Here is a 27,612-nt window from a genome sequence, read left to right on the forward strand (position 1 = left end):
GGCAAGTGGGGGACGGGGCTCTGCCCGGGGGGATCCCCAGGAGGTCACCTCCAGCTCACCGCCTGCCTCTCCTGTCTGCTCTCTGCAGACGCGGCACCAGCGTGCGCCCACAGCTCCGCCTGGCCCTGGACCAGCTGTGGGTGCTGAGCGGCGGAAAGGAGGCAGCGGGGGACGAGGAAGAGGAGGAAGGCGGCGATGAGGACAGGACCTCCGTCATCCTCGTCTGGTCCACCGGCTCCTGTGTTGCCGCTTTTGGGTGAGTCGTGGTGCCACGTCCCATGGTCGGGCAGGAGAGGTTCACAACCGTGCCCACGCCATCCTGTGAATGGCCTCTGCCCTGCGTGCAGAGCCTGGGCAGGGAGCGGGAAGCACGCTGGCAGGGAGGGATGGGGGCATTGCCAGGTCCTGCATCCCTTGGTGCCCTTTGGGTCCCCAGAAGAGAAGGGCAAAAGCAGCTGCTCTGGCAGGACACGGGGAGCCAGGGCTTGGGCAGCGTCTCTGTCCTGCCCCACGGGGCTTTGTCCCACTCCGGCGTCCTTCCCCACGGGGCAGGGCTGCACAGGCGCCCGCCTCTGCCCACGGGCTGGGGGGCAGCGGGTCCTGACGCTGGTTCTCCTCTCTTTCTGCAGCTCCTGGGCGCTGAAGGAGCTGTGGGTGGGCACGCTGCTGGGGTAAGCCGCGGGGATGCTGCAGGCACAGCCGGACGGGGGAACACAGCTCCCCAGCTGGGGAGAGGTGCCCTCGCGGCTGCGGGCAGCTCTCGGGCAGAGCTGCCTCACAGGAGAGAAGGGGCAGCTTGGGGCTCAGCCTGCTCTCTCCCTGTCCCTTGCCGGTGCACAGGACACCAGGAGGAGCCAAGAGAGCCCGCGTGACCCGTCTCCCCTCCCTCAGACCCCTGGAGAAGGAGCTGAGCTGCCGCCACACCGTGAGTGTCTCCCCGGTCTGGGCTCTGTCCCCGAGCCCTGGTCCTGAGGCATTGCTGCTCACCTTCCTCCGCTCCTTCTCTCTTGCCCAGTGGAGGACATTCAGCACCAGGAGCCTGGAGAGGCTGATGGAGGGCCAGGCAGAGGTGAGAATGGCTGCCTTTCACCCGTCTCTGGCTGTGCCGGCGTCTGCGGCCAGCGGGGTGAGCTTGTAAGGCAGAGATGGAGGGAGGGAGCGTCCCACGGTGCCACTCGGGGAGCGTAGAGGGTTGGGGAGCCACCAGGCATGCCAGCACATCCTCGCTGGCGGTGCTGGGGGGAAGCCTGCCGTGTGGGGCAGAGAGCCCAGGAGGGCAGAGGGTCCCAGCTCTGCCGCGCTCAGGCTGCTGGTGCCGGGTGGCAGCTCGCCGGTGGCCCTTTCTGCTGCGGGGCTGCTCTCTAAGCGCAGCCTGCTTCTTGCAGGATCGTCCCAAGCAAGGGCAAAGGCCACCGACAGCCCCATCTATCAAAGCTGGGGGACTTTGCGGCTCACCAGGTGAGTTCTGGAAAGAAGCACATTGTCCTGCAAATGGTTGAGCTGTGCTCACTTGTCCTTTGAGTGTCTCCATGCAGGTGCGGCACCCCAAGGGAGGACGTCACCTGGACGAGCAAGGACACCTGCTGGGCAGCAGCCGCTGGATGTGGTTCTGCGGGGACCCAGAGCCTCTCCTGCTGCCCACAGTTTGGAGGAGGGCAGGGCGAGGGCTGGGACAGGTTGTCCCGGTGGCATGCCGGCTCTCAAGAGCTTCCGAGCTGGAGCCGCTGAGCTGGAGCTGTGGTTCCAGCTGCTGGCTCCCTGCCCATCCTGCCTCAGCCCTCAGCACCGTGCTGCAGGCAGGGCAGGCTCCGGGAGTGCTGGCCCAGCTGTCTCCATTGACACGCTCTTGCTCCATTTTCCTTTTCGGAAGGAGGGAACACCATCAGGAGGAGGAAGAGGATGGGGCTGCCCTGGCCCTTTGCTCATCGGAGGACCCTGGCCGCTGCCCAGGCGCCAGGGCAGGTGGGCTCCGGCTGCAGCAGGGCGCTCTTTGGCCAGCCCCTGGCAGCCCTCTGCGGGGAGGACGGCTCCCTGCCCCGGCCCATCCAGGTAAGCCAGCCTGGGCAGGGGGTCCCCAGCCCTCCCTCCCGCTGCTCCAGAGGGGAGGTGGGTGTCCCCAGGAGCTCCGGGGATGGGGGATTGGGCCCTTCACCCCCAGAAGACGCTTCTGGTGCCAGCCCCCTTTGCGGGGGGCAAGGAGCAGGATCTGGGGCAGTGCTTTGGTCACTGCTGTTGGAAGGCAGCTTCTCAGCCAAGCAACTGTCCTCCTGCCCCTCCTGCAGGAGATGCTGGCTGTCCTGCACAAGGAAGGACCGTCGACAGAAGGGATATTCCGAAGAGCTGCCGGCAGGACAGAGTTTCGTGAGCTGCGGGAGGCCCTGGACCACGGTGCGGATGTCGACCTGGGCAGCCAGCCTGCGCTGCTGCTGGCCGTCATCTTGAAGGTGAGCGCTTCTGACCTGCAGCTGGAAGAGCTCCTGGCTGGCCTGGAGTGTTTAGAGGCTCACCTGGAGCCCCTGGCATTGCAGGACTTCCTCCGAAGCATCCCCGCCAAGCTCCTCGTGACAGACCTCTACGAGGACTGGATGGCAGCGATGCAGAAGAGCGGCAAGGAGGAGAAGGTTGAAGAGCTGAAAGCGTAAGTGTGGGCAGCAGCCTGCCTGTTGAGGAGGGACTGGTAGAGGCCTGGGACTTGCCTGAAAAGGGACGGTCTCCTTAAAAAGCTGTGTCTTCTGACAGCTTGCTTTTGCTGCGGTGGGCTTAGATTTCGGGGGAAAGGGCACGGAGAGGGAGCCTTCCCTTGCCTGGGCTTGGGTGAAATGAGGAGCTGGGAAGCAACGCCGTGCTTCCTTCCTGAAGCGCAGGAGCACTGGCCGCTGGCTGAGAGCACCCGGAAAGCTGCGCAACCCACCTGTGTTGGGCAAGCTTTGGGGACAGCTGTGGGCAACATCTGCTCTATTAACGTTGAGTTCCTGTTCCCTCAGGGTGGCCGAGAAGTTGCCTGGAGCCAATCTCGTCCTCCTCAAGCGGCTGCTGGCCCTCCTCCAGCACATCGGCCACAACGCCTCCAGCAGCAGAATGACCGCCAGCAACCTGGCCATCTGCCTTGGGCCAAATCTGCTGAGCCCACCTAACGAGGACGTGCTCCCCCTCGAGGCCATGCTGGCGGTGACTGAGAAGGTGCGCTGTACTGAGCAGCCGGCTGCAGCCTTGCCGGCCCATCCGAGCTTGGCTGCTCAGAGGTCCCTGGCTGCCTCCTCTCTTGAGCGAATGCTGGTGGGGTGGCTGCCTGCAAGAGCAGCCCCACAACCACAGCCTCCTGCGCAGAGGCAAGGGTCGGGAGTGGGAAGGGCTGTGTGATACATTTTCAGGCACCTGGGTTGAGACTGAGGGTTTGATGTGTGCAGGTGAACGTGCTGGTGGCGTTTCTCATTGAAAACTGCGGTGACATCTTTGTGGAGGAGATGGCTGGCCGCTCCTGTCCATCAGCCGGGGAGTCGGCAGCCCCCATGGACAGAGCCACAGGTATGAGGAGGAACTGAGGGCTGTCCCAGGCTGGGGCTTGGGCTACCAGAAACCTCAATGTCGAGAAGACAGCTGGTGTAGGGCTTTGGGTGGGTTTTGCTTTAGGTGTGCTTTACTTCCAAGGAGTCACTTTGCTGCACGTGCTTTTCCTTTCTAGACCTGCATTTGGAAGAGCAAAGTGGCCCTGCAGGCAGAGCAGACAAGGACCACCAGGCAGAAGCCTTGCTGCACACACCACCCGCTTCTCTGCTGGATGTCCTCAAAGAAGCTGGGGGAGACGCGGTGGTGGAGTCCGAAATGTCAGAGGTATGGCAGCTCCATCAGGGGCTACCCTCCTACCCGAGACACGGTATCCCCGTGTTTGCTGAGCTGCCAGAAACGAACTGAGTGTCACACACCCGTGTGAACCCTGTGTTCCAAAGTGAGGCCCTTGGAAGAACGGGCTAATGCAAACCAGCCAGAGGGATCTTCTCTGTAGGGCTAAGGCAGCATTTTGCCAAACAGTCGCCTGCTACTCCAGGGTGTCCCTTGCCACCTGCTGACTCTGACATTTCTGTTGTAGGCACCCGTTGCTTTGGCTCCAGCCACGCCAGGGAGCACAGTAGACTCCCTGGGATGCACAGAAGGACTAAAGAGCGTTTCAGAGGAAAGAAGGTGAAATGAGTCAGCTTTGGGTAAATCAAGAACTGATTCTAGTTGATCCTGGCTTTACCTACCTAATCATACTGGGGGATGGAAAGGTTTGCAGGCTCCCCCCAGGAGAAGGAAAACGGAAAGAAAAGAAAGAGAAAACAGGCCTGGGCAGAGGAGAAGGAATGCCAACGAGAAAAGAAAAGAAGGAAGAGAGAAGGAGATGGGGACTTAAAAGAAGCAGGAAGGTCCAGCAGGTCAGGAAGCCCAGGTGTGTACCAGGCTCTGCTGCCCATCTTTCCCAACTCTCAGCGCTGCTCCAAGTCAGTCCGACCCGCTGGCAAGGGACGGTGCTGCGCGGGGCTTGGAAATAACTCCATGGCCGCTCCCCAGCGGCTCCCCATCGAGCCCTGCTGCGTGGCACAGGGGCCCTGTGCATCTGTGCACGCATGCAGGTCTCCAAGTGCATTACCCGTGGGGATAAGGTGCCAGAGCCATCCCCTGGTTGATGCCAGCCATAGCTCTCTCTTCTGGGCTATGAACAATTCCTCGTCAACGGTGTTCCCCAAAGAAAGGGGAACCAAGTCATGCCTATTCCTGCCTTCATGGGTTTATCAGTGCTCTCTGACTCTGTCGTTGTAGGTGCCGTTTCCCTGTTACGGGCTGAAGCCCTGTGACTCCCGGGCCCGCCCCCCGCCGCAGTTGATGTTTGCAATAAAAGGATCTTTTCTCTCTTCTGAGTGTGTCTGCCATACGATATTCTGGACTAGGTAGATGGGGTTTTGTGGTGAGTCCTCGGGGAGGAGTCTGGGATCTTGCCTTGTCCCAGCATCCTTTCCCGCAGGCATCAGGGTTGAGTTCAGGTGCTTTAGGAGTGAAACCAAAGCACAGACTCACACAGGAGGGTGGAGGTTGGAAGGGACCTGTAGAGTTCCTCTGGTCCAACCCGCCTGCTCAAGCAGGCTCACCTAGAGCAGCTTGCCCTGGACAACGTGCCCTTGGGTTTTGAACATCGCCAAGGACGGAGACTCCGCAAACTCCCTGGGCAACCTGTGCCAGTGTTTGACCACCCAGACAGGAAAAAGTTGTTTTCTCATGTGCAGCTGGAGCATATCATGTGTTTTCATTTGTGCCTGTTGCCTCTGGTGCTCTCAGTGGGCACTCTTGAGAAGAGCCTGGCTCCCTCGTCTTCATTCCCTCCCAGCAGATTTAGAGAGATAGATAGATAGCTAAGACACCCCCCCACACACCCCCAGGCTTTCTCTTCTCCCCACGGAAGTGTGCCAGCTTAAAAGCAGCAGGGAAAAGTCGGCTTCCTTGAGGCTCCTTGTTTTGCAGGTGACCTGGAGACGTGAGGTTCCCCTGCCAAGCTGGCCCAGGGAAGAGAGGCGGAGGGCTGGAGGGCACAGCTGGACTCCTGCTCCTGCAACAGCAGGGACTCGCTGGCCAGAAATGGCCCCGAGGACCCCGGCAAGGGGCTGTGCTCAGTGCTGCAGAGGAAGGCGAACCCCCCCGGGACCTGTGCCAATCTGCCCGGGGGAAAAACTCCTTCCTGAGCCCAGCCCTGGTGCCCCGAGCAGGGTCCGGGGAGCTCCTGCGGGGGAGCGCGTTTGGGGTCGGCAGCCAGGGACCTAGAGAGTGGTTTTATGAGTGTGAGTGAATTTGCTTTTGCAATGAGATGTGTACAGGCATTGCCAGGGCCTGGCTTTACTCTGGAAGTGACTGTTGTTAGCTGCTGCAGAATTGAAGAGACTGTGCTATGAACACCACGCCAATTAGGCTGTCTCCAGACCTGAAGCTGCATTAAATCTCGTGCCACACTAGTCTCCTTTTTCCTTTGGAGAAGTAGGCCGAGTCTTTGAAATTCTGCCACATGACTTTATTTTGGGATGAATTGAAATGCAGTTGTTTCTTTAGCTTTGCTTATTAGCATTCTGCTGGAATAGTGTCAGATCCAGGAGGATTAACCTTCCTCCTTGTTTTGTTCTCTGAGTTGATTTTGGAGAGGAAGGCGTGTTGTCTGTCTTGTGGTGTCGTGTGGTGTTCAGAAGATGCTTGAAACGTTGCTCTTGTCTGTGACCGAGCTCTTTCCCTCAGCGTAATCCCTTTGGACAGCACTGCCAGTAGTGTGCGTACGTTTCTGAGCAGCCTGCAGGTGTTTGATCTCCCAATGGTAGAGAGAGCACTGCATTTGTTTGAGTTTGGCAGCCTGTCATCGCGCCTTGCTTTCTTCCATTCTTTCCACCCTCTTCCCCTCATCGCCGCTTCAGCGTCCCTTCCTGAATCGTACTTTTGTGTCCCTGCTGATTCCTGAAGACTTCATGACCACAGCGTAAGTCTTGGGTGGGTGATATCTGTCCTTCTGCTGTGGCGCGCTGTGTAACTCCTTTCATTAACTTCTTCCATATTAAGCAAGGAGAGGGCCTTTCTGAAGAGGAAGGAAAGTTCTCATCTCTGACCGAGTTCTGGCTGGGGCCCCTGAATGTGGAGGATATGAGAGTGGCTGCCTGCCAGACCATATACCAGCGAATACTTGCATGCCGTAATTCCTTACACTCCACCCTATTTCCTTATTTCCAAGTGACACTTGTGCGACATTTGTTTACTTCTTAATGGGTTCAGCTTTTCTTTGAGACCTTCTCTCTCCCTGTGCATTGTATTGTGGGCCGATACCTGGCAATGAACAACTTTTGAGAAGCTGGCTTACAAAAGATGTCGTTAATAGGTGCGAACACAGTTTGATGCAGGCAGTACCCAACTCCCAGCATCACAGGGCCTAGCTCCAATGCTGTGAAGGCCCGTTCCTCTGCAGGTTTGCACTGTGGAGGGGATTGAGAGACACATCCTGCCGGTTCCTTCTTTTAGTCCCTTGAGCAGAATGGCATTGCGATAGGCTGGAAGAGAGAGGTGCTGGTTTGAGGGCACCTTGTCAAAAACCCCAGTCCTAAAGGTTAGTGAGGACTGACTGAAAAGATCTGATCTCTCATCCTTTGTATCCTCAGATGCACAAAATACAAATGGGCAGAAAATTGAAAAGGAACAGTCCTTGTGGAAGACTGGATGTTTTTTAAGAACAATAAACTGGGAATTCATCTGCCTGCTAAGTATTTTCTCTGTGCAATGGGAATGATGTTTTGTTGTTGTTTAAACTCTTACAAGGAACGTAGCTCTGTTGCTTTTTGGCTGGGGTGGGACTAACTCTCTGTTTGTTTCACAGCGGTCTGGATCTCGACACCACTGAAAGTGCTGTCAAGGAGTTAGAGGTAGGAGATGAAGCAGGTCCACGGGAGCTTAGCTGAATGTTAGGCTGAGCAAATCTTTTGTTTGTTATGGGACGGAGGACGTTTTGTCAAATGCAGCATTTCAAGTGCGAGTAATGGGGAACTTCTCTAGAGAGTACGAGGGTGAAAAAAATGACGTAAATGAAAAGTGTCATCAACAGGCAGCATTAGCGCGAGTAATGCTTTTATCAGAAATACTTCAAAGAAGCTACTGCCTGTTGAAATTGGACAAATGAAAACTCCTATTTGTGGAGCTCGTTGCACTCCGTGCCTTGCTGGTTCCTGTTCAGATTCGTTCTGCAGTAGCACTTTCCCGTGGTTTCGCTCTCAGCCCCAGACCTGACCACTGCTTTGAACTTCTCAGGCTTGACTAGCTGTCAGACCCTCCTAGTTTTTCAGGAGCTGTGGCAGTACTGGTGAGCTAGCTTGATAGCAGCTAATCTAATGCTCAATTGCATGTGCTTTCCTCATAGCTGTGGGAGCCAGGGGACGTTCTTTTAATGACGCCATTACTTTGTGGCCAAGCTCGGTGACAGCTGATGAGTTCTGTTGTTGTCATCTTCTTCCTGAGACAGAAGAAAGCCCCTGCCATTCCCGAGGAAATGAGACCAATATACTGCCTGCTTAAAAATGCTCCTGTTAGTTAAGTTTAAACAAATCTTCAGAGTACAGTAGTAGCATTGTAAATAGTATTGAAGAAAGTGTGCTGATCTTAACTGATACAGAAAATTATTGGTTCTTTTTTTTTTTTCTTTTTCACTTTTGAAAATACTGAAAGGTATTCCTAGAAAAAGTTTCCCCTTTATAAAGCAGGAGTTTGTTGGAGCTGAATTACAGTTCCTTTGTAACTGAATTGGGTCAATATTCTGAAAAAGGGGAATATGTTTATTTTTGAAACAGGTCAATAGTGCATGTGTTGTGCTGGCAAGGAGGAGGCTTCTTAAATGTAGAACTTCTTAAATTTAAAAGCACACCTCCACTCTCCATAGTAATGCTTCCATGTTAATTCAGGGTTAAGATATTCATTCACTTCAGTTTCTGTGAATCTGTTAGGGCAGCATGCTCTGAGGTGATGGGAGGGAGCAGGGGGAAGAAGGGGAAGAGGAAAAGCAAAATATCTGGAACCTGCTCTTCCATGACTCCTGCAAACTGCAATGTTATTTTTTTCCCAAGCCTGAAAACTGTACTTGACAGTGGAATTGTGGCTATCTTGTTAATATTCTTCCTTCCTTTCTTATTTTGGCCTCTCCAGGAAGCAATTCGAGTAATCCTCGGAAATCTTGATGATTTACATCCATTTTCTACAGACCACTTCACTATCTTTCTGTGTACCCTTTCTTTCCTACTTGTAAAAGAAAAGATCCAATGACTTGTATCTGTTGGGCATTGCTTAATTTGACATTCCTGCCTAGTAGTGCGCAGATCTTTAGCTGGAGTACGAGTCCTTTGAGCTTTGCAGTTTTACACTAGCTGAAGATCCTCCTCAGTTGTTGCCTTCACCAGAGAACTGATGTACGTAAAAAGAATGTTTTGCAGTGTTTTCAGATGGCCACCCCTGCGTTCCAAATCTGATTTAGCCAGAGAAAACAAACGTGTATATGTAAAGTCCCAGGAAGCCCACGTAATGCGATTGCAAGGAAAGCTAGTGCGTTGTTTCAAAAGGTTAATAAAACGTAAAGCGCTCCTTACAGGCGCAGCAGTGTTGGCCCACTAGTAGAGAAGACCGCAGTAGTTTTCTTGTAAGGTACATTAGGATTAAACATTGTAGTTGCTGTAGTGTAAAGGGTTAAGAAGAAGTTACTCTCCTGAGGCTGTTGTTGCAGAGAAAAGTAAGTTAGTTGAAGGAGAAGCCTTTTCAGTCCTAAGGTGTGTCAGTTTGTGAATCGGATCAGGCCCTTTGGCATCATCACCTCCCGTGATTCCGAGTGCCCAGGAGTAATGAACACCCACGTGTTTCCGCCTCCAAGGCATTCCCTTCCAGTCTCGGCAGACTGCGTTATTGCCACCCCTGGTCCTAGCAGGCAAGAACGAGATCATCCTCTTTCCCTGTCAGAAGCTGGTATGTATGAGAGCAACTTATTCCTCTTACTGCCAGGAAGAGAAAGTAGCCCAGAGCATTGTCAGAGAGGAGGCACCCAAACAAACGAAGCCTCGTTGTTGGTTTGCTTCGCTAAAGCGCAGCCAGTTTTGCCTGCGTGCTTGAGGAGGGTTTGATTCCCGAGCTTGTATTTCTAGAACTGGGAAGTCCATCCACCTGCTCAGCCAGCACCGGGCCCTGCGGAGAACTGCAAGCTCAGAGGCCTGACGTGATGAGTTGTCCTGCAATCTGTGTGTCGGGCTCCTCGCTGTAGCATACCTCTTAGTTAATCACCAGCTGTGGGAGTCCTTGAAGCCAAACTCAAACGAACAATTTCATCCCTTAAAGGAACTGATTGCGTCAGCGTTTCATCTAGGCAAATCTTGGGCTCCATCTCTGGTCCTCAGGATGTTAGTTTCTGCTAGCAAATGGAGTAAAAGTATTCATGTTACCTGTTTCTTCCTGAGATCAGAGGCACGTAAGGAGACTGCTGCCTGGCGTCACCCATTCTTGCATGCATGAGCTCCTAGGTGTGCGAACTGCACCCCCAGGAAGGAACGTCTGTAACTGTGGCATTTGTCATGTCAATTATCTTTTGTCCTCCCATTTTGAACTGTGAAGTGAATGTAATGACGCTACTCCTGTGAATCCTAGTCCTTTTCAGTTTTTAAAAAAATTACTTTTTAGTTAGGAAAGCTGATGAGGTTTTATTCACAGGGTTGGGAGCGCCTGGCATGTTGTTTCTTGCGGGAAGATGTCAGGACTGAAGCCAGATACAGTTAAGGAAACACAATGCTATTAATGCAAGCAACTGATGGGAGAGTGTCACCTGGGTGAGTGTTTCTTGTAATGTGTTACTAGCGCTTTTTCACCAAGTTCATACGGACAGATTGTAGGTGCTCCCTTCTGCATATACGTTCAGTGTGGTATGACTTTTGAAGCTTTACAAGAGGACTCCTGCTCCTTTGAAATGTTAGTGCTATGTTCTTAAGTCTTATTGTTGTTCTCAGATGTCAGTAAATGGGAGAGAGTATCGAAGATGAGATTCAAACATGAGAATGTCCACCTCGTGCCTTATCCCTACATTTGCACGATGTATCTAGAACTCGGCTCTATTTCAGCACGGCGTATCTTGTGGTAATTCACTATGGTTATGTTTGGATAATGTCTGGAAACATCTATGATCTATGTCTTGCTTTTCCCTTTCCCTTCCTCCACTGTGTCTTTGAATGAGAGGGAGCAAAACTGCGTGCGGTATGGCTGTACCATGGATTTGAAATAGAGCATAGCAATGTGTTCTCTTTTGTCCTGTATTGCTTTTTTTGAAAATGTCTGGAATTTCTCTTTGCCTTTTCACCCACTGCTGACTCTTCAGCTAGTATTTTTATGAAGCAATGCCCAGTGGCTCCCAGCCTTCATTCTTGAATGTCGGTAACTAGGCTGGAGCCAGCACATATATATATGGAACATGTGTTTTTCTTCCTTATGCTTGACTACATTTGTTGACGTTGAATTTCACGCTCTTTGTTTCTGTTTTCCTAAAGAAAGAATGCATTTGTTTTTCTAAATAATGATAGTAATAATGGTAATAATGTCTTTTGTATAATTAGCAAATGTTGTCACCTCCCTAGTGTCTCATTTTCCAGGTTTTCTATGAATTCCCTGAAGAGCCTCAGGCCCCAGCTGAGACCTCTGTGGGACTCTGCATTGAACCTCCTCTGTTGTGAAAACTGAGGTTTTTTTCTTACTGTTTCCTGTTCTGATGATTGGTCCCTGGGAAAGGCTGCTGCTGGTCTGTCTTGTGAGCACTTAGTAGATATTCTGGTCTCCCTTATCAAATGGACAAGTAGTCCAAAGCAATTGTCCCCATCCCACTGGCTTGTGTTATTCACAGCCAGGAATTCTGAAAGAGCTGTGTTTGCAGTTCTTCGGTTTCAAGATATCATATGCAAGTCCAGCATTGTTTCTAAGTCATTTATCTTGTTCTCAGGACGTGTGGTGCAATGCAAAAATGTACTATAAAGTTGGTTAAAGAAAGTCCAGTCACCAAATATTCACCAGATTTTACAATACCTCTGTTACAGGTAAAGAAGTAAACAAGGGCAGTGATGAGCTTTTAAGTTGCGTGTGTGGTTCTCTTTTGTGTGTTGTTTTTTTTTTTAAAAAAAAGTGATATTCCAAGTAGTCTGGAGAAGCAGAAGATATATCTAGGCAATGCTGTAGTTGTCCTGTTTCTGGGTGTCAGTCAGGCAGTGTAAGGTGGGAGTGAATTCTCACCTAGAACCATCCAAGTTGAGGGAAACCTTCCTGTCAATTCCAGCGGACTTTGAATGAAGTCCTGCCTGAGGACGTGAGAGCCGTGCTGGCTTCAGTTAAATGTGTTTTCGCCAAGTCTGAGCTGAGCTGTCAAATGGTTTCTTCGCTGTGAGAGTCTGTATGAGGTCAATAGTGCTGAATAATGAAGTAGTTTCCTAAGTGCTGCATGTGTCGAAAACAACCAAGTTAAGCTTCTTTGGAAAGTAATTGTTTAGTGAGATCTCAGGGTGGGTTTGTTTTCAATACAGGTAAGTGTCTGAAGATGGAGTGAATTAGTGAAGGTGTCCTGTCCAAATTCCCCCCGAGGAAATCCCGCTCTCTCTGCTAGCATTACGTTCCTGCTAATGATGTTCCTAGGCCCTCCTCTAAAAATGGAGCCAATAGGATGTCCTGGGAAGCAGTAGTTCTTCTTTAAAACTGTTGAGCATAATTCTCTGGATGGCCTCTCAGTGCTTACCTTCTGTTTGAATAAGGCAGCTAATCTTTTATTCCTGAGTCATTTTTTGGTTTTTGTTGTATAAGCCTGGACAATGTTGCGAAACACAGATGTATATTAAGTCTGACTTTTGTTCTAAAATAGAAAAGTCAAAATCAAATTTTATCAATACCAAGTTTGCAATGTTTTGAAGGTCAAGAGAAGAAAAGAAGTGTCAGATAGTGCTGCAGTGGAAGAAATGGTGAAGAGGAGAAGAGTGGAAGTCGGAGCGGAGGCCTCATGCCCACAGTCGGGTGTGGGCAGGTCAGTTGACTACAAAATAGTCTTCTGGGGCACATATCGATGTTTTTGATGTCTCTTGCACCTTCCTTGTATTTCATTCCTGTGTAACCCTTTGGCCCATTTGTCGTCTTCCTTCTCTTCCCTAGGTGACAGAATCTAAGCAGCATTGCCCACGTTTGGGGAAAAGTTGTCCTGTGCTTTCAGGTTCCCATGCCGTTAACTAAAGCTCTTCCCCTCTCACTCCTTTGTGTTAACGTTACCTGCAGAATCACAGCGGGATGAGAACTGGGCGGCTCAACAAAGCGGTGCACTGGCTTGCACACCTGAGGCAGGGATGACAAGGGAGGAACTGGGAAGAGTTTCCTAGCTGCCTCCCAGCCTGCTCCTCTGAGTCGGCTGATGACTGCTGCCTCTCGGCTTGAGGCAGAGATCTCTGTCTGTGGCTTTCACAGAACCGTTGAGGTTTTCGGGACCTTTGATATCATTGAGTCCAAGCCCTCCTGCTCAAGCAGGGTCACCCAGAGCAGGTTGCCCAGGACGTGTCCCCTCAGGTTTTGAGTGGACTCCAAGGGTGGAGACACCACAACTTCTGTGGGCAACCGGTTGCAGTGCTCGACCACAGTTGCAGTCAGAAAGTTTTTCTTGTGTTCAGCTTTAATTTCATGTTTTGCAGTTTGTGCCCTTTGCCTCTTGTCCTGCCAGAAGGCGCTGCTGAGAAGAGCCCGGTTCCCTCTTCTTCATTCCCTCCCATCAGATGTACATGGATAAGAGCTCCCTGAGCCTTCTCCAGGCTGAAGGGTCCCAGCTCTCCCAGCCTCTCCGCATATGAAAAGTGCTCCAGTCCCTTCGTCACCTTTGTGGCCCTTTGCTGGGCTCGCCCCAGTGAGTCCCAGTCTTGTCCTGGGGAGCCCAGTCTGGACAGAGCACACAGACTGGCCCCAGCAGCCCTGAGCAGAGGGGAAATGATCCCCCCAGGCCTTGCTTTCTCATTCAGTGCTGTCTGTAGGTACATGCATAAATTTGCATGTCTGAGCAGCCTCTCAGGCTGTTGTTGCTGGAAGGGTCTTTCATTCCGTCTAGCTGGCGCTCTAGGCTTTCACCTGTCTCCTGCCTTGCTGCTCTTTCTTCTTGAGCTCTTGGGGTATTTCTCACGGAATGTTAAGTGGTTAAAACGTAACACAAGACATGGTTATTCAAATGCATTTGTCTCTTGTTTCTCTGTGCAGCCTGATGAATATCATGGCACTAAATGACTCATTGTTATTCCTTGTATTGCAGATAACTAATTCTTGTTCCTCAGATGCAGCTGTCCTAGGCGGGTAGTATGTTTCACCGGAACTGTTGACCCAGGTGGAAAAAACAGTCTTCTCGGTTCTAGCTAGCAGCCAGGATAAACTACTGTGTAGCAGGGTTTTTTTCTGAATCTACCCATTGATCCAATAAGATATTCTTTTTCCCTACCGTATTTGTGCCTCCTGTTATCCTCAGGATGCTAGAGCTTCAGCTCTACTGTTAGAAAGAAAAAGAGAGAAAACATGATGCTGCTAGTGGGCTTTGCTTCTCAGGAGGGTGAACGAGCCTGTGAAGGGTTTTCCTTCTGCACACTTTTGAGCCTGACACCTCTCATGCAGGAAGTTTCTCTGTTCTGGAGAGTTTTTGCTCAAAGCAGAGCTGGCTTCTCCCCAGGCACTAAGTTTTCCAAGCGGGAAGGCTCTAGGGGTGCATGGCTTTAAGTAGCTGCCTGGATCCGCATCATAGCTTGTGATTTCACAATGGTCCCTATTGTGTCTCTGGAGTTGGTGCACACTGGGTGCCACTTAGCTCCTCCCGTGAGGGCTACTCCATCAGTCCCTGGGGAATCGGGCCCCCTGACTGACCTGGAGGTTCAGTTGTCCCCGAAACCCAGTGACTGACGTGAGGATGAACCCAAACGGGGGTTACAAAATGACACTTCTGGAAGAGTTACAGGTAGCACGGCCGGGGCTCAAAAGTGCAGTTTTGTGGGTTGGGGTTGGTTTTTTTCCAGTTTGGAAATCACTTTTTTAGACAGGAACCTCAAGAACAAAGCAGGAGGTGGGTTTTTTTGGTCTGAAACACTCATCCCTCTCCTGCTGTATTAAAGACGTCCAGACTCTCGTGGTATACAGTAGAGGTGATGTTATGGGCTGTTTTATTTGCGTATGGGAAGGAAAACCTCCTACAAGTCCGTGGTTTTAGGGCTGTGCCTGAAGGAGGAGGAGGCGGCACGTAGAGGCGTGATGGCTCGTGGACTCGCGTGGACGCAGGGGTGGGTGATGGCTGGGAGGACGTAAGGGAGCTCTCCACCCCCAGCCCCAACTTTTCCCTTCTTGTCGTTGCTAAACAGAGACATGACGAGGAGGCAGTGATTGACCGGGGAAGAAGGAGCAACACTGTCAGTGTTCGCTATGAGGAGGAGGAGTTGGAAGGTGAGTCTCTGCTGAGATCCTGGGAGAGGAGCCACCAGCCCAGCGCGTTTTCCCATTGCACAAAGTCTCTCCTGTGTGCCTTGTCGGGTGTCACATCATGTGCAGCAAAACGTGCCGCGCTTCTCAATGAAGCAGCACAGTTATTGTCACGTTTTTTACTATTACGGCTTTTTAAACGGAGGGAAAAAGCCCCCCGGGAGGCCACGGTGTGAGTTGTAGCCACAGGGCTCGATAATTCACGGCTTTTTTTCTCGCAGAGGCTGCTCCTGGCTTGGAGAGGTCAGGAGAATCATTTCAGGGCTGCAGACGCGGGGCTGTGATTTTCTTTTTTTGTTCTGGAGTTCATTACGATGGGACTGATTTGATCGTCTCTTGTCGCCTCGTGCCATACAGAGATTTTGAAAATAATTAGCTTGTGTTGCTGCTTAATGAGCAAGTCTGAGTGTTGTCCAGCCGAAGCTGGAATTTGAGAAGAGGTCCAATACTTTGGGGGCACTTTTAGATGACCCAGAGCCAACACTTGTTGTTGCTGTGTTGTTGCAAAGCTCGAGTAAAATAGGCTTGGAAAAAAGGAGGTCCAGTGAAAATAACATTCAGGGAAGCTGGCGTTGCTCCTGGGATATATAACCGTGGCTTAGCAAGGCACCGGCCACCTCAACCATTGCCGCAATGCCGAGAGTGCTGCAAAAACCGCTGCTTTTTCGCAGGCCACCGGACCCTGTACGTGGGCGCGCGGATGCCACTGGTTAGGCAGAGCCACCGGCATCACCGACGCCACAGCCAGAAGCATCGGGAAGGGGAACGGGAGAAGGACTCTGCCCCGATGGAGCAGGGCTACCACTGTAAGTCCCACCGCGGCATTTGCTAAACTCCTGGGGGCAACGTGGGCGCTGGGGCCTTCTGCAAGCAGGTCCCCGTGGCTAGTTTGAGTGAGTTGCTGTTCTTCCGAGGGAAAGTGGCCGTATTGAGCAACACCCTCTTTTTCCCAAGTTTTCTTTTTTTTTGTTGTTTTTTTTTGTTTGTGTTTTTTTTAATGCAGTTAAATGCATAATGGGTTTAGGCTCGTCTTCCTTAGAGGGATCCTGGCTTTAAAAATGGCAATGTGGGGAAGGAAAGCAGCCCATCATCATGCAGAGGTGGACTAGATGCTTCTCCTTCTCCACGGCTCTGTGCAAGCCCAGACAGATGCAGAGGAGAGGGGCCAGCCCAGTGTTTATGGCTGCACTGGTGCTGATGGCCACTTTGCACGTGAGCGTGACGAGCTGTGTTCAGGCGCAGTAACGGGATGGGTCTTTGCCTTCTGCCCCCAGGCTCCCCGTCCCAGCGGGTGCAGTTCATTCTCAGGAGCAAGGAGGACGAGCAGCACCTCTCTCACCACTTGTTCTCCGAGCTGGATGAGATCTGTGTAAAAGAGGGCCGAGATGGCGAGTGGAAGGAAACGGCAAGGTAAATCCCTGCTGCTTGGCTGCGGTGGGAGAGGAGTCCCTGCACCGGCAGCGCCCGTGGGCTCTGCTTTCTCCTCTCCAGGATGCGAAGCTTTTGCAGCTGCAGGTGGCGGCACGAGGAGCCTTCTCCTCTTGCCACCCCGTGGCTCTGTCAAAGGGGTTGCAGAGCTGGGGCTGTTTTCTTGCAATGGGGCTGATCGCACCCGATGTCCGCAGGTGGCTGAAGTTTGAGGAGGACGTGGAAGATGGCGGCGAGCGCTGGAGCAAGCCCTACGTTGGCACGCTGTCCTTGCACAGCCTCTCCGAGCTGAGGAGCTGCATCAGCAACGGGTCGGTGCTGCTGGACATTTGTGCCAACAGCATCGAAGAGATTGCAGGTACCATGGGCGCTGCATCCCTCCGGGAACAGCCGAGCTCAGCTCGCCACGGTGCTCTTCACTCCCAAATCAAACCCTGCCCCAATGGCACGTCCTTTTCCAGAAGTGCCACTGTGTTTTTCTCATGAGCTGTTTTTGGATGTAGACTGGGCATGCAACAGTCGCACCGTTTTTTTATTCCAATGCGGGGTCCTTTTGAAAGCAGTTTGTGGGGTTGGAGAAGCCACTAGAGAATATTCTGCAGCCAAAAAGGAGCGTGTGTCAGGGCTTAGCAGGCTGCTCTTAGAAATACAGAGTCTGCGTAAGAGCTGAACCTCCTTAAAGGAACTATTTCTTACAAGCTGTTTCCTCGCATTCTTTTTTTTGCTTTTGCCTTAAGATCCAGCATGTAAGAGTTTTAAGGCAGAGTTTATCTGGCGATGACCAAGCAGTGTATTTCTGTGGGGAAGATACTTGAAGTTAATTGCAAAAGCCGCTTTGGAGAAGTTATCTTTGACTGGCGGCAGGTCTCCATTCAGCCCTTTCAAGGGCTGGAGAAGTCGGAGCCGTTCTTAGCACGTTTCTCCCTGGGCTCGGCAAATTGCACTCGATCAGCACGGGAAGCTCTGGGAACGTCTGTGCTATAGATCGCTTATAATTTGGGTGAACGTGTAGAGTCAGAAAGGCCAGGTCGGGCAAGAAAATTGTGTCATTTAGAATGGGAAATATTTATCTTAGCGGAATGATGAATAAGCACTTGGATGCCGTGTTTCTTAGCAGAAGAAAATTCTCGTTTTGGCTGCAAAGGCTGAACATTATTAAAAGGCCTTGCTATGCAAGGCTGAGCCGGCATTAGGGTGCAGCCTGTGTGGCACAGCCTTCCCTGGGGGCTTTGGGGGTCGGGACTTGTTGGGGTTTCTGCTCTGATGGCTTTGTTTCCCTTTGCCATCCTCAGATACGATCCTGGCCCAGCAAGAACAGTCCACGGAGTTTGACGAGCACGTGCGGGCGCAAGTTCGAGAAGTCCTTTTGAGGAAGCACCACCATCAGAACGAGAAGACAACCAACCTTCTGCCCACTGTCTGCTCGTTTGCTGATGTGAGCAAGAGGCAGTCAGACCTGCACCTCCTCTACAAGCCAGGTGAGGCTTTCTGCAGGGCTGTGGCCCCATTAGACTTGTCCGGGCAAAGGAGAAGCGTCCCAGTTGCTCCTCGTCCATCTTTCTGAGTGTCTTTCTTTTTCCTACCAGCCCAAACAATCACCTCTTGTCCTTCTCCCACCGCTGCAGAAGCTAAAGATGGGGTGAACCCTGAGAGCAGAGCAACGGATTTAAGCAAGGTGAGACACTCGTAGCTTTCTCACGCCTTTAGGGCCAGATTTGCTCTTGCAAACTTGGCTGGAGAGTGTGCTGCAGAGCGCTGTGGGCTTTGCTTTTGGGGTAATTGCCTGAAAATCGCTTGTCGTGCCCAGGCGGAGCTGCACTTCATGAAGAAAATTCCCACCGGGGCTGAAGCATCCAACGTGCTCGTAGGAGAGCTGGATTTCCTTCACCAGCCCATCGTGGCATTTGTCCGCCTGAGCCCGGCTGTCCGCCTCTCGGGCATGACGGAAGTTCCCATCCCAACAAGGTGCGAATGAGAAGCGCAAATTTTTTCCGTAAAAAAGACACCCAACCAAAGATCGAGTTGCAGGCATCAGTTTGGTGTCCCAAGGGAACAAGGCGAGTGGGAGGGGGAGCAAGCACGTTTCCCCCACCCACATCTCCTCGCCTTCGTTTCTCCATTCCCTGCTGTAGCTTTTAAACCCATCGGCCAATTGTAATGAAAGTTGGCCCCCAAATGAAATTTGCCGTCGGTTTTGAAGAATTTCAAATTCATCGTGGCGTCGCTGAGCCTACGTGTCCCGTCTTGAGCCACGCTCCGGGCTGGGAGCTGCCAGGGCTTTCCTTGGGTGCTCTTGGAGCAAGGACACCTTCTTCTCTCTCTCATTTTGTTTTTCTTGCCCAGGTTCCTGTTTGTTTTGCTTGGACCAGAAGGAAAAGCCCATCAGTACCATGAGATCGGCAGGTCCATGGCCACTATCATGACAGATGAGGTGCGACAAGATGAGATAGCTCCGGGTCATTTTTGCCTTTCTTCAGCTCTCCCTGTCTCTGAAGTAGTGAGGAAGAGGATTTGCTGTCCCAGCTGCCCGCAGCTCTCCAAATAGCCCAGCCCTCTTTCTCACCCCGAAGCGAACACGCAGATTTGCATCACCCCACATCCTGGAGGCTGAAATCCCACCCGGGGTGCATCCTGCATCTCATCCTTCTTGCCGGGGTCCCCAGCACGCTGTCCCCAGTGGTGGCATTGCCAGGGCCAGTCAAACTTCTCTTGCTCTTTAAGCAGAAGGGTATGGTGTGCCATGGGGGACGGGGGCCTCGTGGGGGAGATGATTACAAATGCCCTGACGCACAGATTTTTCCTTTTGGGGGAGTATTTCCTGCCCTTTCCAGCAGGAAATTTTGGGGAAAAAGCCTTGCGTTTAGCCAAGAGCTTATTGCACTGGTTAGGACCTCCGAGCTGGGTTGTCCTCTCACCAGGTTGTCTTCTCTTGGCAGGTTTTCCGTGACGTTGCCTATAAAGCCAAGAACGGGGCTGACCTCGTGGCTGGCATCGACGAGTTTCTGGATCAGGTCACGGTCTTGCCGCCAGGAGAGTGGGATCCATCGATCCGAATCGAGCCCCCGAAAAACGTCCCTTCGCAGGTGGGAGGCGCGAGGGGGATGGGCAGGACGGCTGGGGATGCTGTTCAGGGGCCCAAATTCACAAGGTCCCACTCTGACACAGTCACAGAGCCAGACCAGAAGCAAAACAAGCCAGCGGTTACAAGTCCATAGCTTTATCTTACTTCCATTTTAACAGGAAAAAAGGAAGATGCCAGGAGCTCTTGACGACAGTGCTTCTCACAGCACGCTGGAGAAACACAGTGGCCCTGAACTGCAGCGGACGGGAAGGTGGGAGCTTTAATAGTTTGGGTTTTTTTTCTGTTTGCTTCTCAAATCTGAGCATGCACCCTCCCTTCTAGCAGGTCTTTGGGGTTAGCTGGTTCAACGAAGGGGCTCCGCATTGCCAGCTTGGTCCCCTGGGCTGGGCAGGGGGGAGATCTGGGCAGCTGGGCTCAGCCCCAGCCATCACCATTGCACGCAGGTTTCCTTGATTTGGGAGGAAGGAGAGTGCTTCTTTTTAGCCACGAAAGTGACTCCGTGCTTCTGATTGCCCTTCTGCAGCAAAGCAAAGTCACCGTGTTCCTCCAAGAGAACAGACTCTCTTCTTTTTCCTTCCTGCAGGCTCTTTGGAGGTTTGACCCTGGACGTGAAGCGGAAAGCCCCGTGGTTCTGGAGCGACTTCCGGGATGGTCTGAGCCTGCAGTGCCTGGCGTCCTTCCTCTTCCTCTACTGTGCCTGCATGTCCCCTGTCATCACCTTTGGGGGACTGCTGGGGGAGGCGACCAATGGCCAGATAGTGAGCACGTCTCTCTGTTGGGGAGCATGGGGGAGGATAAAAGTCAGGCCAAAGTCCTCGCTGCAGTGAATCGGCTTTGGTTTTTGTTTCTCCCTAACGATTTATTTACTCACGGCTGCCTCTCTTCCCCGGACAGAGTGCCATGGAGTCGCTGCTGGGCGCGTCCATGGCCGGCGTGGTGTATTGCCTCTTTGCCGGCCAACCTCTCACCATCCTCGGCAGCACCGGACCCGTCCTCGTGTTTGAGAAGATCCTCTACAAATTCTGCAAGTAAGGCTGGCTGCCGCAGCTGGGTGCTGCGAGAGCCTTCAGAAGGGGGCAGTGATGGAGAAAAGATGCTTTGCTTTGCTTTTCTGTTTCTTAGGGGTAGTTGCTAGATTTTAGTGACAGTCCTTTTGTTGCTATGGCTTTGATGGGAGATAAACCACCCTTATTGCCATAAGGTTTATCATTAAGCCCCAGCTTGCTGGCAGCAGGTGACTGGGTGCAAACCCAGCTGGTTTCAGTGTCAGGGCATCAGGGTGATGTGGGAGAACACCACCTGGCCCAAGAGGGACCTGACCTCAAGCAGCCTCCAAGGTGTTAACACAAGATCCTTGTTCAACAGTGGTAACTAAATAATTGGCCTCTCCTCCTGTGGGTCTACACCCTGCACCACAGCCCCGAGGCTCTCTGTAGTAGTACATGGAAACTGCATTTCCCATCCGCAGCCTTGACACGCTCCAGAATTGCTCCCTGTTTTCCCCGAAGGCAGGCATGTCTCAGGGCCTCTTGCTGGCCTTTGCAGCCTTTGTTTCATTTTGCTTTCCCAGGGAGTACACGCTCTCCTATCTGTCTCTGCGGGCGTGCATTGGGCTGTGGACCGCCTTCTTGTGCATAGTGCTGGTGGCCACCGATGCCAGCTGTTTGGTGTGCTACGTCACCCGCTTCACGGAAGAAGCCTTTGCCTCCCTCATCTGCATCATCTTCATCTACGAGGCTCTGGAGAAGCTGAGTCACCTGCGAGACACCTACCCTGTGCACATGCACAGCAAGCTGGACTTCCTCACCAGCTACTAGTGGGTTTTTTTCCCCCTGAGAAAGCTGCTGCCCCTTGGCAGGAGCTGCGGGCTGCACCTCCATCGCCTTTCCCTTACCCCTGTCTTGGCTTCTCTCCTCCCAGCTGTAAGTGTGAGGCACCGACCCATCCCAGCAACGAAACGCTGCGTTTCTGGGCGAGCAACGGGATCAACGTGTCTGGCATCGCCTGGGAAAACCTCACGGTGACCGTAAGTGCCCCGAGCCACTGCTTCCTCGCGCCGCGGCCACGGGGTCCAGGGGCATTTGCATGGTGCAAAAGTCAGAGCCCTTCAGGGAATGATGGGCTTCAAACTGTGCTAGTGCTGCTCGGAAAAGTCCTTGCTTAAATCTAGCGTGTGGTTTGTTAAAACCGCTTGGTCCTCGGGAGGAGAGTCCACCTTGTCCCAGTCTACCTGGTCCCCAACGTTGTGGGTAGGTAGCAAGTGTCCCCCTCAAGCCTGTTGCCGGACAGTATTTCTGACTGGGAGGAAGGTTAAGTAGTGGGTGGTTTGATTATTGTAGAAGTTGTAGGTAGGACTTAAGTTCATGCTTGAAAGGTAGTAATTGGCCTCCTTAATGGGTTCCTAGTAACTCTGGGCCTTGCTTTCTCGTTCAGTGCTGTCTGTAGGTACATGCATAAATTTGCATGTCTGAGCAGCCTCTCAGGCTGTTGTTGCTGGAAGCAGAGCCCGGGCCTAGGGCGGCAGGCTCTTATGGTGGCCTTCATCCCCTCTTGGCCAGGTTCTGCGAGCCCTCCCCTGGGAAGGGACGATTTGTCTCTTCTCCTCCTTTCCTACCATGGTTGTCTTTAGCCCTCCTTCCCTCTTCCCTCTCTCTCTCTCCCCAAGAGTTTCCAGTGTTTCCTTCCCCTCTGGTGTCTTCTTTAGCCACGATTGCTCGAATGGCAGGCAGAGGATGTGCCGAGGGTGCGTGGTATGGTGTCCCCTCACATCTCGTTTCTCCGCTCTATAGTTCGATGTGTCACTTGTTCAGCTGCTGCTGCTCATTACATATAAATCTCCATTGGCAGGAGCAGTTAGAGGGTCGTGGATCTTGGACCAAGATCCTCAAAACCCCCTAGCTACGCGAGGTTTCCCTGCCGCACGTGCACTGCCTTTGTGTCCTGACGCTCTGTTTCTCCAGGAATGTCGGCATTTGCGTGGGGAGTTTCAAGGACCTGCCTGTGGACGCGACGGCCCCTACACGCCTGATGTGTTCCTCTGGTGCTGCATCCTCTTCTTCGCCACCTTTGCCCTGTCAAGCTTCTTGAAGAAGTTTAAAACCAGCCGCTACTTTCCAACCAGAGTAAGTAGAAGATGGTGGCCAGCGTCCATCTCCACACTCGTTTCCCAAAATGGCTTTCCTGGAGCACTAAGCAGTATTAGCCCCGCCATGGTCAAGCTGGGAAACGTTGGCCTTGCAGGCCAAGCTCTCCAAGAGCTTGGATGTCCCGCACTCATTTCCGTGAGTGCAAAATCATCGTAGCATTTCCCACCTGCCTCGCGATCTGCCCCAGATTGAAGATTTTTGGGGTTTGATTTTTTTTAATTTTTTTTTTTTTCCCCCTCCTCAGGTAGTAGGAAGTCAGGTTTCCCAAAGTTTTGGGGGTTGGGGTTGTGGTTTTTTTTCCCTACCTTCTGCGCATTATGTGCTCGAGCGGAAAGTAGATTCGAATGAGGAGGTTCCTTTTGAGGACTAAAGGATGCCTCAGTGCCTTGTTGCCGTTGTAGCTGTGAGTGTAGCTGTAGTGGCAGACATCTCTTTTCTTATTTTTAATATTATTATTATTATTTTTAGGTTTTGACTTAAACCAACCCTTGTCCGCCTAATTAAGCTTTTTTTATTATCTGACACCAGATCTCACGGGGACAAACACAGCAACAGTATCTAAGCAAGGGATCAGGCTGCATGTGCTCAGAGGGGTGGTGGGATTTGGTTAACCAGCCTGAATGTTGTGGATGTCCGCAACTCTTGCATCTCACGTTACGGCCCTGTTTGCCATGCCCCTTTCACCTCTGGTTTCTCGCCCCAGGTACGGTCCACGGTGAGCGACTTTGCTGTTTTCCTCACCATCGCCATCATGGTGCTCCTTGACTTTGTGGTTGGGATCCCATCGCCAAAGCTCCAGGTCCCCCACACGTTCAAGGTAATGGGGTGTTTTGGCACGTGGGGGTGCCACAAGGTGATGCCGGGGCAGGGCAGGGCTGAGTCTGGAGGAGATGCTGGTGGTGTGACCATCTCCTCTTCCACCTCCAAGTGCCTTGCTTCCTCCTGGCAACGAGAAGATGGCCCCAAAACTAGATACCTACAGGAGAAGTACCTAGAGGTGCTTGCAAAGAGGAGACTGGCACTGCTGAAGCCCACGGGAGAGGGGGACATGAAGCCAGGGCTGGGAGGTGCTCTGACACAGGGAGGGAGGGGAAAAGGAAAGCCAGTGGAGTGCCTGGGCTGGGAGACGATGCTGATGTGTGGGCTTTGTTGCAGCCTACCAGAGACGACCGCGGGTGGTTCATCAACCCCATAGGACCCAACCCTTGGTGGACGGTGTTGGCTGCGCTCGTCCCAGCTCTGCTCTGCACCATCTTGATATTCATGGACCAGCAGATCAGTGCCGTTATTGTGAACAGGAAGGAGCACAAGCTGAAGGTAAGGGCCTGCGAGAGATGACCCCGGCCCCAGCCCCTTCTGGGCTGCAGGTCTGGGGAGAAGCTCTTATTGCCGATGCTTTCTGAAGGCATTGGTTTGGGACAAGGTCAGGCTGCGTGGCAGGATGCTCTCCTGGATTAACGATGATGCAGGGAGCAAGTGACAGGGCAGTTCAGATGAGCAACCTTTTGGAGGAGCAAATTAATCTTGGAGCAATATGGAAGCGCGTTTTTGTTTTGAAACGGCAGCGGCAGCAGGTGCGGGGAATGCATTGTTTTGATGCGCTGCCAGGGATAACTCAGAGTCACACATTCCTCGCAAGTGGTAGAATTTTCTTTGTGAGTGAAAACAACGGTTTGGTGGTTTTGGGTTGTGGGTGGGTTTTTTTTGGAGAAGTATGTATCGCACAAGCTCCCCATATCCCTTGTGTCTGAACTCCTGCCAGATTTTCATGCCAGGTGCTTGTGCAAAGCCTGCGTACACCCTTACTTGCTTCCATTTCTTGTTTTAAATTCTGAAGAAGTTGACCTGTGCTCGAGCAGGGTTTGAGTCTGACTTGCGACGTTATCCTTGCTCTTGTGCTATGGGATGCTCTGTTTCTTGTTTTCCTGCCTGCAGAAAGGATGCGGGTACCACCTGGACCTTTTCGTGGTGGCCGTGATGCTGGGGGTGTGCTCGGTGATGGGGCTGCCCTGGTTTGTGGCTGCGACCGTCCTGTCCATCACCCACGTGAATAGCCTCAAAGTAGAGTCTGACTGCTCAGCTCCAGGAGAACAACCCAAGTTTCTGGGGATACGAGAGCAGAGAGTCACTGGCTTGCTGATCTTTGGGCTCATGGGCTGCTCCGTCTTCTTCACTTCCGTGTTAAAGGTGAGAGGAAAATGCAAACCACCCGACAACCGCGAGCTTGTTGGAGGTTACAGAAAAACAGTCCCCTCTCTGCAGGCCTGAGTAGTTAGTTGTGGAGCGGAGGAGGAGGGGGTGATCCCAACCCTTGGGGCTTGACCCACGGTGGGAACCAGCCTCGGTTAGGCTTTGCAGCCCTTCGGGCCCCCGTTTGGTGTGCTCGAGGCAAGCGAGCAACGCAACTGCTTGAATTTTCGGGTGTCTTTCAGGCCCGCCCATGTTTATGGGTTACAGCTGAGCATATTCAGACCAGCACGTCTGCTCTCTTTCAAACAGGCAGCCCTTTACGGGCTGCAATTTGCTCCCCAAATGCCCCGGAGCAGCTGTTCCCAGGAGCTAAACACACTGAGGTCATCCCCGTGGGCTTCCTTGCACGTTCCTCCCACAAAGTAATCTCGTCTCTAGGCTAAAAGGAGGCCTGTGGCCTTTGCCTGTTGCCCCAAGATTAGGCAGAAGTGTTTTTCTACCGCCACAGAATGCGGCATAGGGTAGCACGGGTGAAATCGCCTATTTTCCTCCAACCTTTCTGGAAAATAGGAGTATTCTGAGGAGAGGTAACTCCAAAGTTCAGCCTAAAGCAGAGCCTTAGCTCACTCGTGCGCACAAAATCTTTAATGGTTAAAACCTGACCCATCTGTAAGCCTGAATGGAAGCTGGAAGGCTTCAAGCAATTTTAGGCAGTGCCTGTGGAAGAGGGTGGTAATACTGAAAATGCAATATGGAGAAAGAAACGATTGCATTCTTTTTTTTTTTTCTCTTTTCCCCCCCAGTTTATACCAATGCCTGTGCTTTATGGCGTCTTTCTCTACATGGGTGTGTCGTCGCTCAGAGGAATTCAGGTACGGACTCTTTTACAGCGTGCGGCATGTCGTTTCCCTGGTATTTTGTCTCCGTAGCAGCAGGGAAAAAAGCAGTGGCATGGGAAAAACTTCTTGCAGAGCAAGCAATGAAACTCTTTTGTGTAAGAAAAAGATTGGTGGAGGCACAGGAGGTATATAGGGCTGGGAGGACCAGGCAAGTTCAGCGCTCTCTGTTTCAGGGTTTAGGGCAGGTCAGTGTTTGGTTACGTGAAAGCGGGGGAATTCAGTGCAAAGGGAAGGCAGTTTCTGCCACTGGTGGAAATCCTCGCTGGGGGATTCAGTGGGCCGAGAAATGCTAATAATGGAATGGCACGGAATAGTTGCCGTTTGGTGGGCAGCTCTCAGGGGCAAGCCGGTTGATAGATGGAGCGAAGGGAAAATGGGTGCTGCTCCCAGGAGGAACGCGGTGGGATCCAGGATTTCTGACGGCAAGCGAGATGCTGCAAACCGCCTCCACGTCTCGAGAGGGCCAGAAACTTGCCGCAGTCCCAAGGCGGCAACCTTTCCCTTTTATTTTGCAGTTCTTTGATCGCTTGAAGCTGTTTTGGATGCCAGCGAAACACCAGCCGGATTTCATCTACCTGCGGCACGTGCCCTTGCAAAAGGTGCATTTGTTCACGGTGATCCAGCTGACCTGCCTCGTCCTGCTCTGGACCATCAAGGTGTCCCGTGCCGCCATCATCTTTCCCATGATGGTAAGAGCTGCCGCCGCTCAGCAGCGGGGTGTTTGCAGCGTTGGAGTGAGAGGTGGCATCGTCTCTGAGCTCACCGCATCTTCCCTCTTATTCGTGAAGGTTTTGGCTCTCGTCTTTGTCCGGAAAGCGATGGATTTCTGCTTCTCAAAGCGCGAGCTCAGCTTTCTGGATGACCTTATGCCAGAAAGGAAGAAGAAGTTGGACAATGCCAGAAATGAAGCCAGAGAAGAAGAAGAGGTAAGGCTTGCTGGGTCCTCGGGGCTGGACACCTCCGTCGGGCTGTGAGGTTGCCTGTTTCTCTTACAGCTTGTCTGGAAACGTTGGGGGAAGATCAGCACTCAATCGAAATAGATCCCAATAGCCTGGATCCCACGTTGTAACCTTTGTTTCCTCAAGTAGCAGTGAGCTGAACGCTTGAATACAGGTGTAATTTTTAAAACGAGTCGTTTTTCACAAAGGTCATTATCATTACGATGATTATTATTAGAAGGTGCTGCTGCTGCTGCTGGCAAGATTTGCTCATAATCGTGTTTTGAACACCCAATCCCCCTGCCCCAAAACCTTTGGAGTGAACGGTTTCTACCCTGCTGCACTAATACCTATAGCTGCCAAGGGGCAGAAGGGGAGGGCAGACTGCTAACTTTGTGCTGGGCATTCAGCTTATCTCCACTTTGACCAAAGACAGAGAACGTGATTTGTCCCTTTTTTACCTCAGGAGTCCAGGAGGGCGATGGAAGCTGCTGCTGCTGCAAGTTCAGTTCAGCTGAACGTGGGGAAGACCAGTGACATGGATATCCCAAAGCAAGGCAGTGACAGGTAAAGCCCCACCAAGCGCTAGGACCCCTGGCAAGATTAGCTTGAAGGGGTTTGGCAGAGTTTTCTCCACTTGCCTCTTTGTGGGGCATCCCACAGAAACCAGCAGGCAGCTTGGTGGGAAAATCAAATTCGGGGGCAGGGCTGCAGGAGGTGATCGCAGGGCTCTGACCCCAAGCAGAGTGGCTGCAGCACTCGCGTTTGACCCCCAAACCTTGCATCATCAGCGCCTTTACGGTAGCTGGAGTTCCTCATACTTACACATGAGGAGTTGCAGGCGTGATCTGTACCAGCAGTGGCTTAGGAACCCGGACCAGGGCTAAACCCCAGCAAGA

The 27,612-nt window shown here is 52.3% G+C and overlaps 1 protein-coding gene across 1 annotated transcript; it reads left to right on the forward strand.

Annotated features, from left to right (window-relative positions):
* The first annotated feature begins 3,159 nt into the window (after nt 1–3,159).
* Nucleotides 3,160–27,169, forward strand: LOC142027935 (electroneutral sodium bicarbonate exchanger 1-like). The gene is made up of 24 exons (XM_075022094.1): nt 3,160–3,180; nt 3,408–3,525; nt 4,088–4,179; nt 6,426–6,487; nt 7,373–7,418; nt 14,799–14,994; nt 15,702–15,848; nt 16,305–16,440; nt 16,656–16,816; nt 17,751–17,936; nt 18,045–18,133; nt 18,266–18,423; nt 18,802–18,889; nt 19,395–19,541; nt 19,699–19,790; nt 20,124–20,298; nt 20,435–20,568; nt 21,111–21,356; nt 21,461–21,566; nt 22,501–22,662; nt 23,390–23,503; nt 25,680–25,748; nt 26,291–26,464; nt 26,564–27,169. Exons 1-24 carry the CDS (start codon nt 3,160–3,162, stop codon nt 26,747–26,749), a joined length of 3,105 nt encoding a protein of 1,034 aa, XP_074878195.1. The 3' UTR covers nt 26,750–27,169.
* Nucleotides 27,170–27,612: the final 443 nt, after the last annotated feature.

This window comes from Buteo buteo, unplaced genomic scaffold (assembly GCF_964188355.1).
Source record: "Buteo buteo unplaced genomic scaffold, bButBut1.hap1.1 HAP1_SCAFFOLD_93, whole genome shotgun sequence".
Classification (NCBI taxonomy): domain Eukaryota; kingdom Metazoa; phylum Chordata; class Aves; order Accipitriformes; family Accipitridae; genus Buteo; species Buteo buteo.

Excerpts from the sequence above, each read along its gene's own strand:
- LOC142027935 (XM_075022094.1), top strand. The coding sequence starts at position 3,160 with ATGCTGGCGGTGACTGAGAAG. Across the intron at positions 4,180-6,425 it reads AGCGTTTCAGAGGAAAGAAG|CGTCCCTTCCTGAATCGTAC; the intron begins GTGAAATGAGTC and ends TCGCCGCTTCAG. Across the intron at positions 7,419-14,798 it reads GTGCTGTCAAGGAGTTAGAG|AGGCGTGATGGCTCGTGGAC; the intron begins GTAGGAGATGAA and ends GGCGGCACGTAG.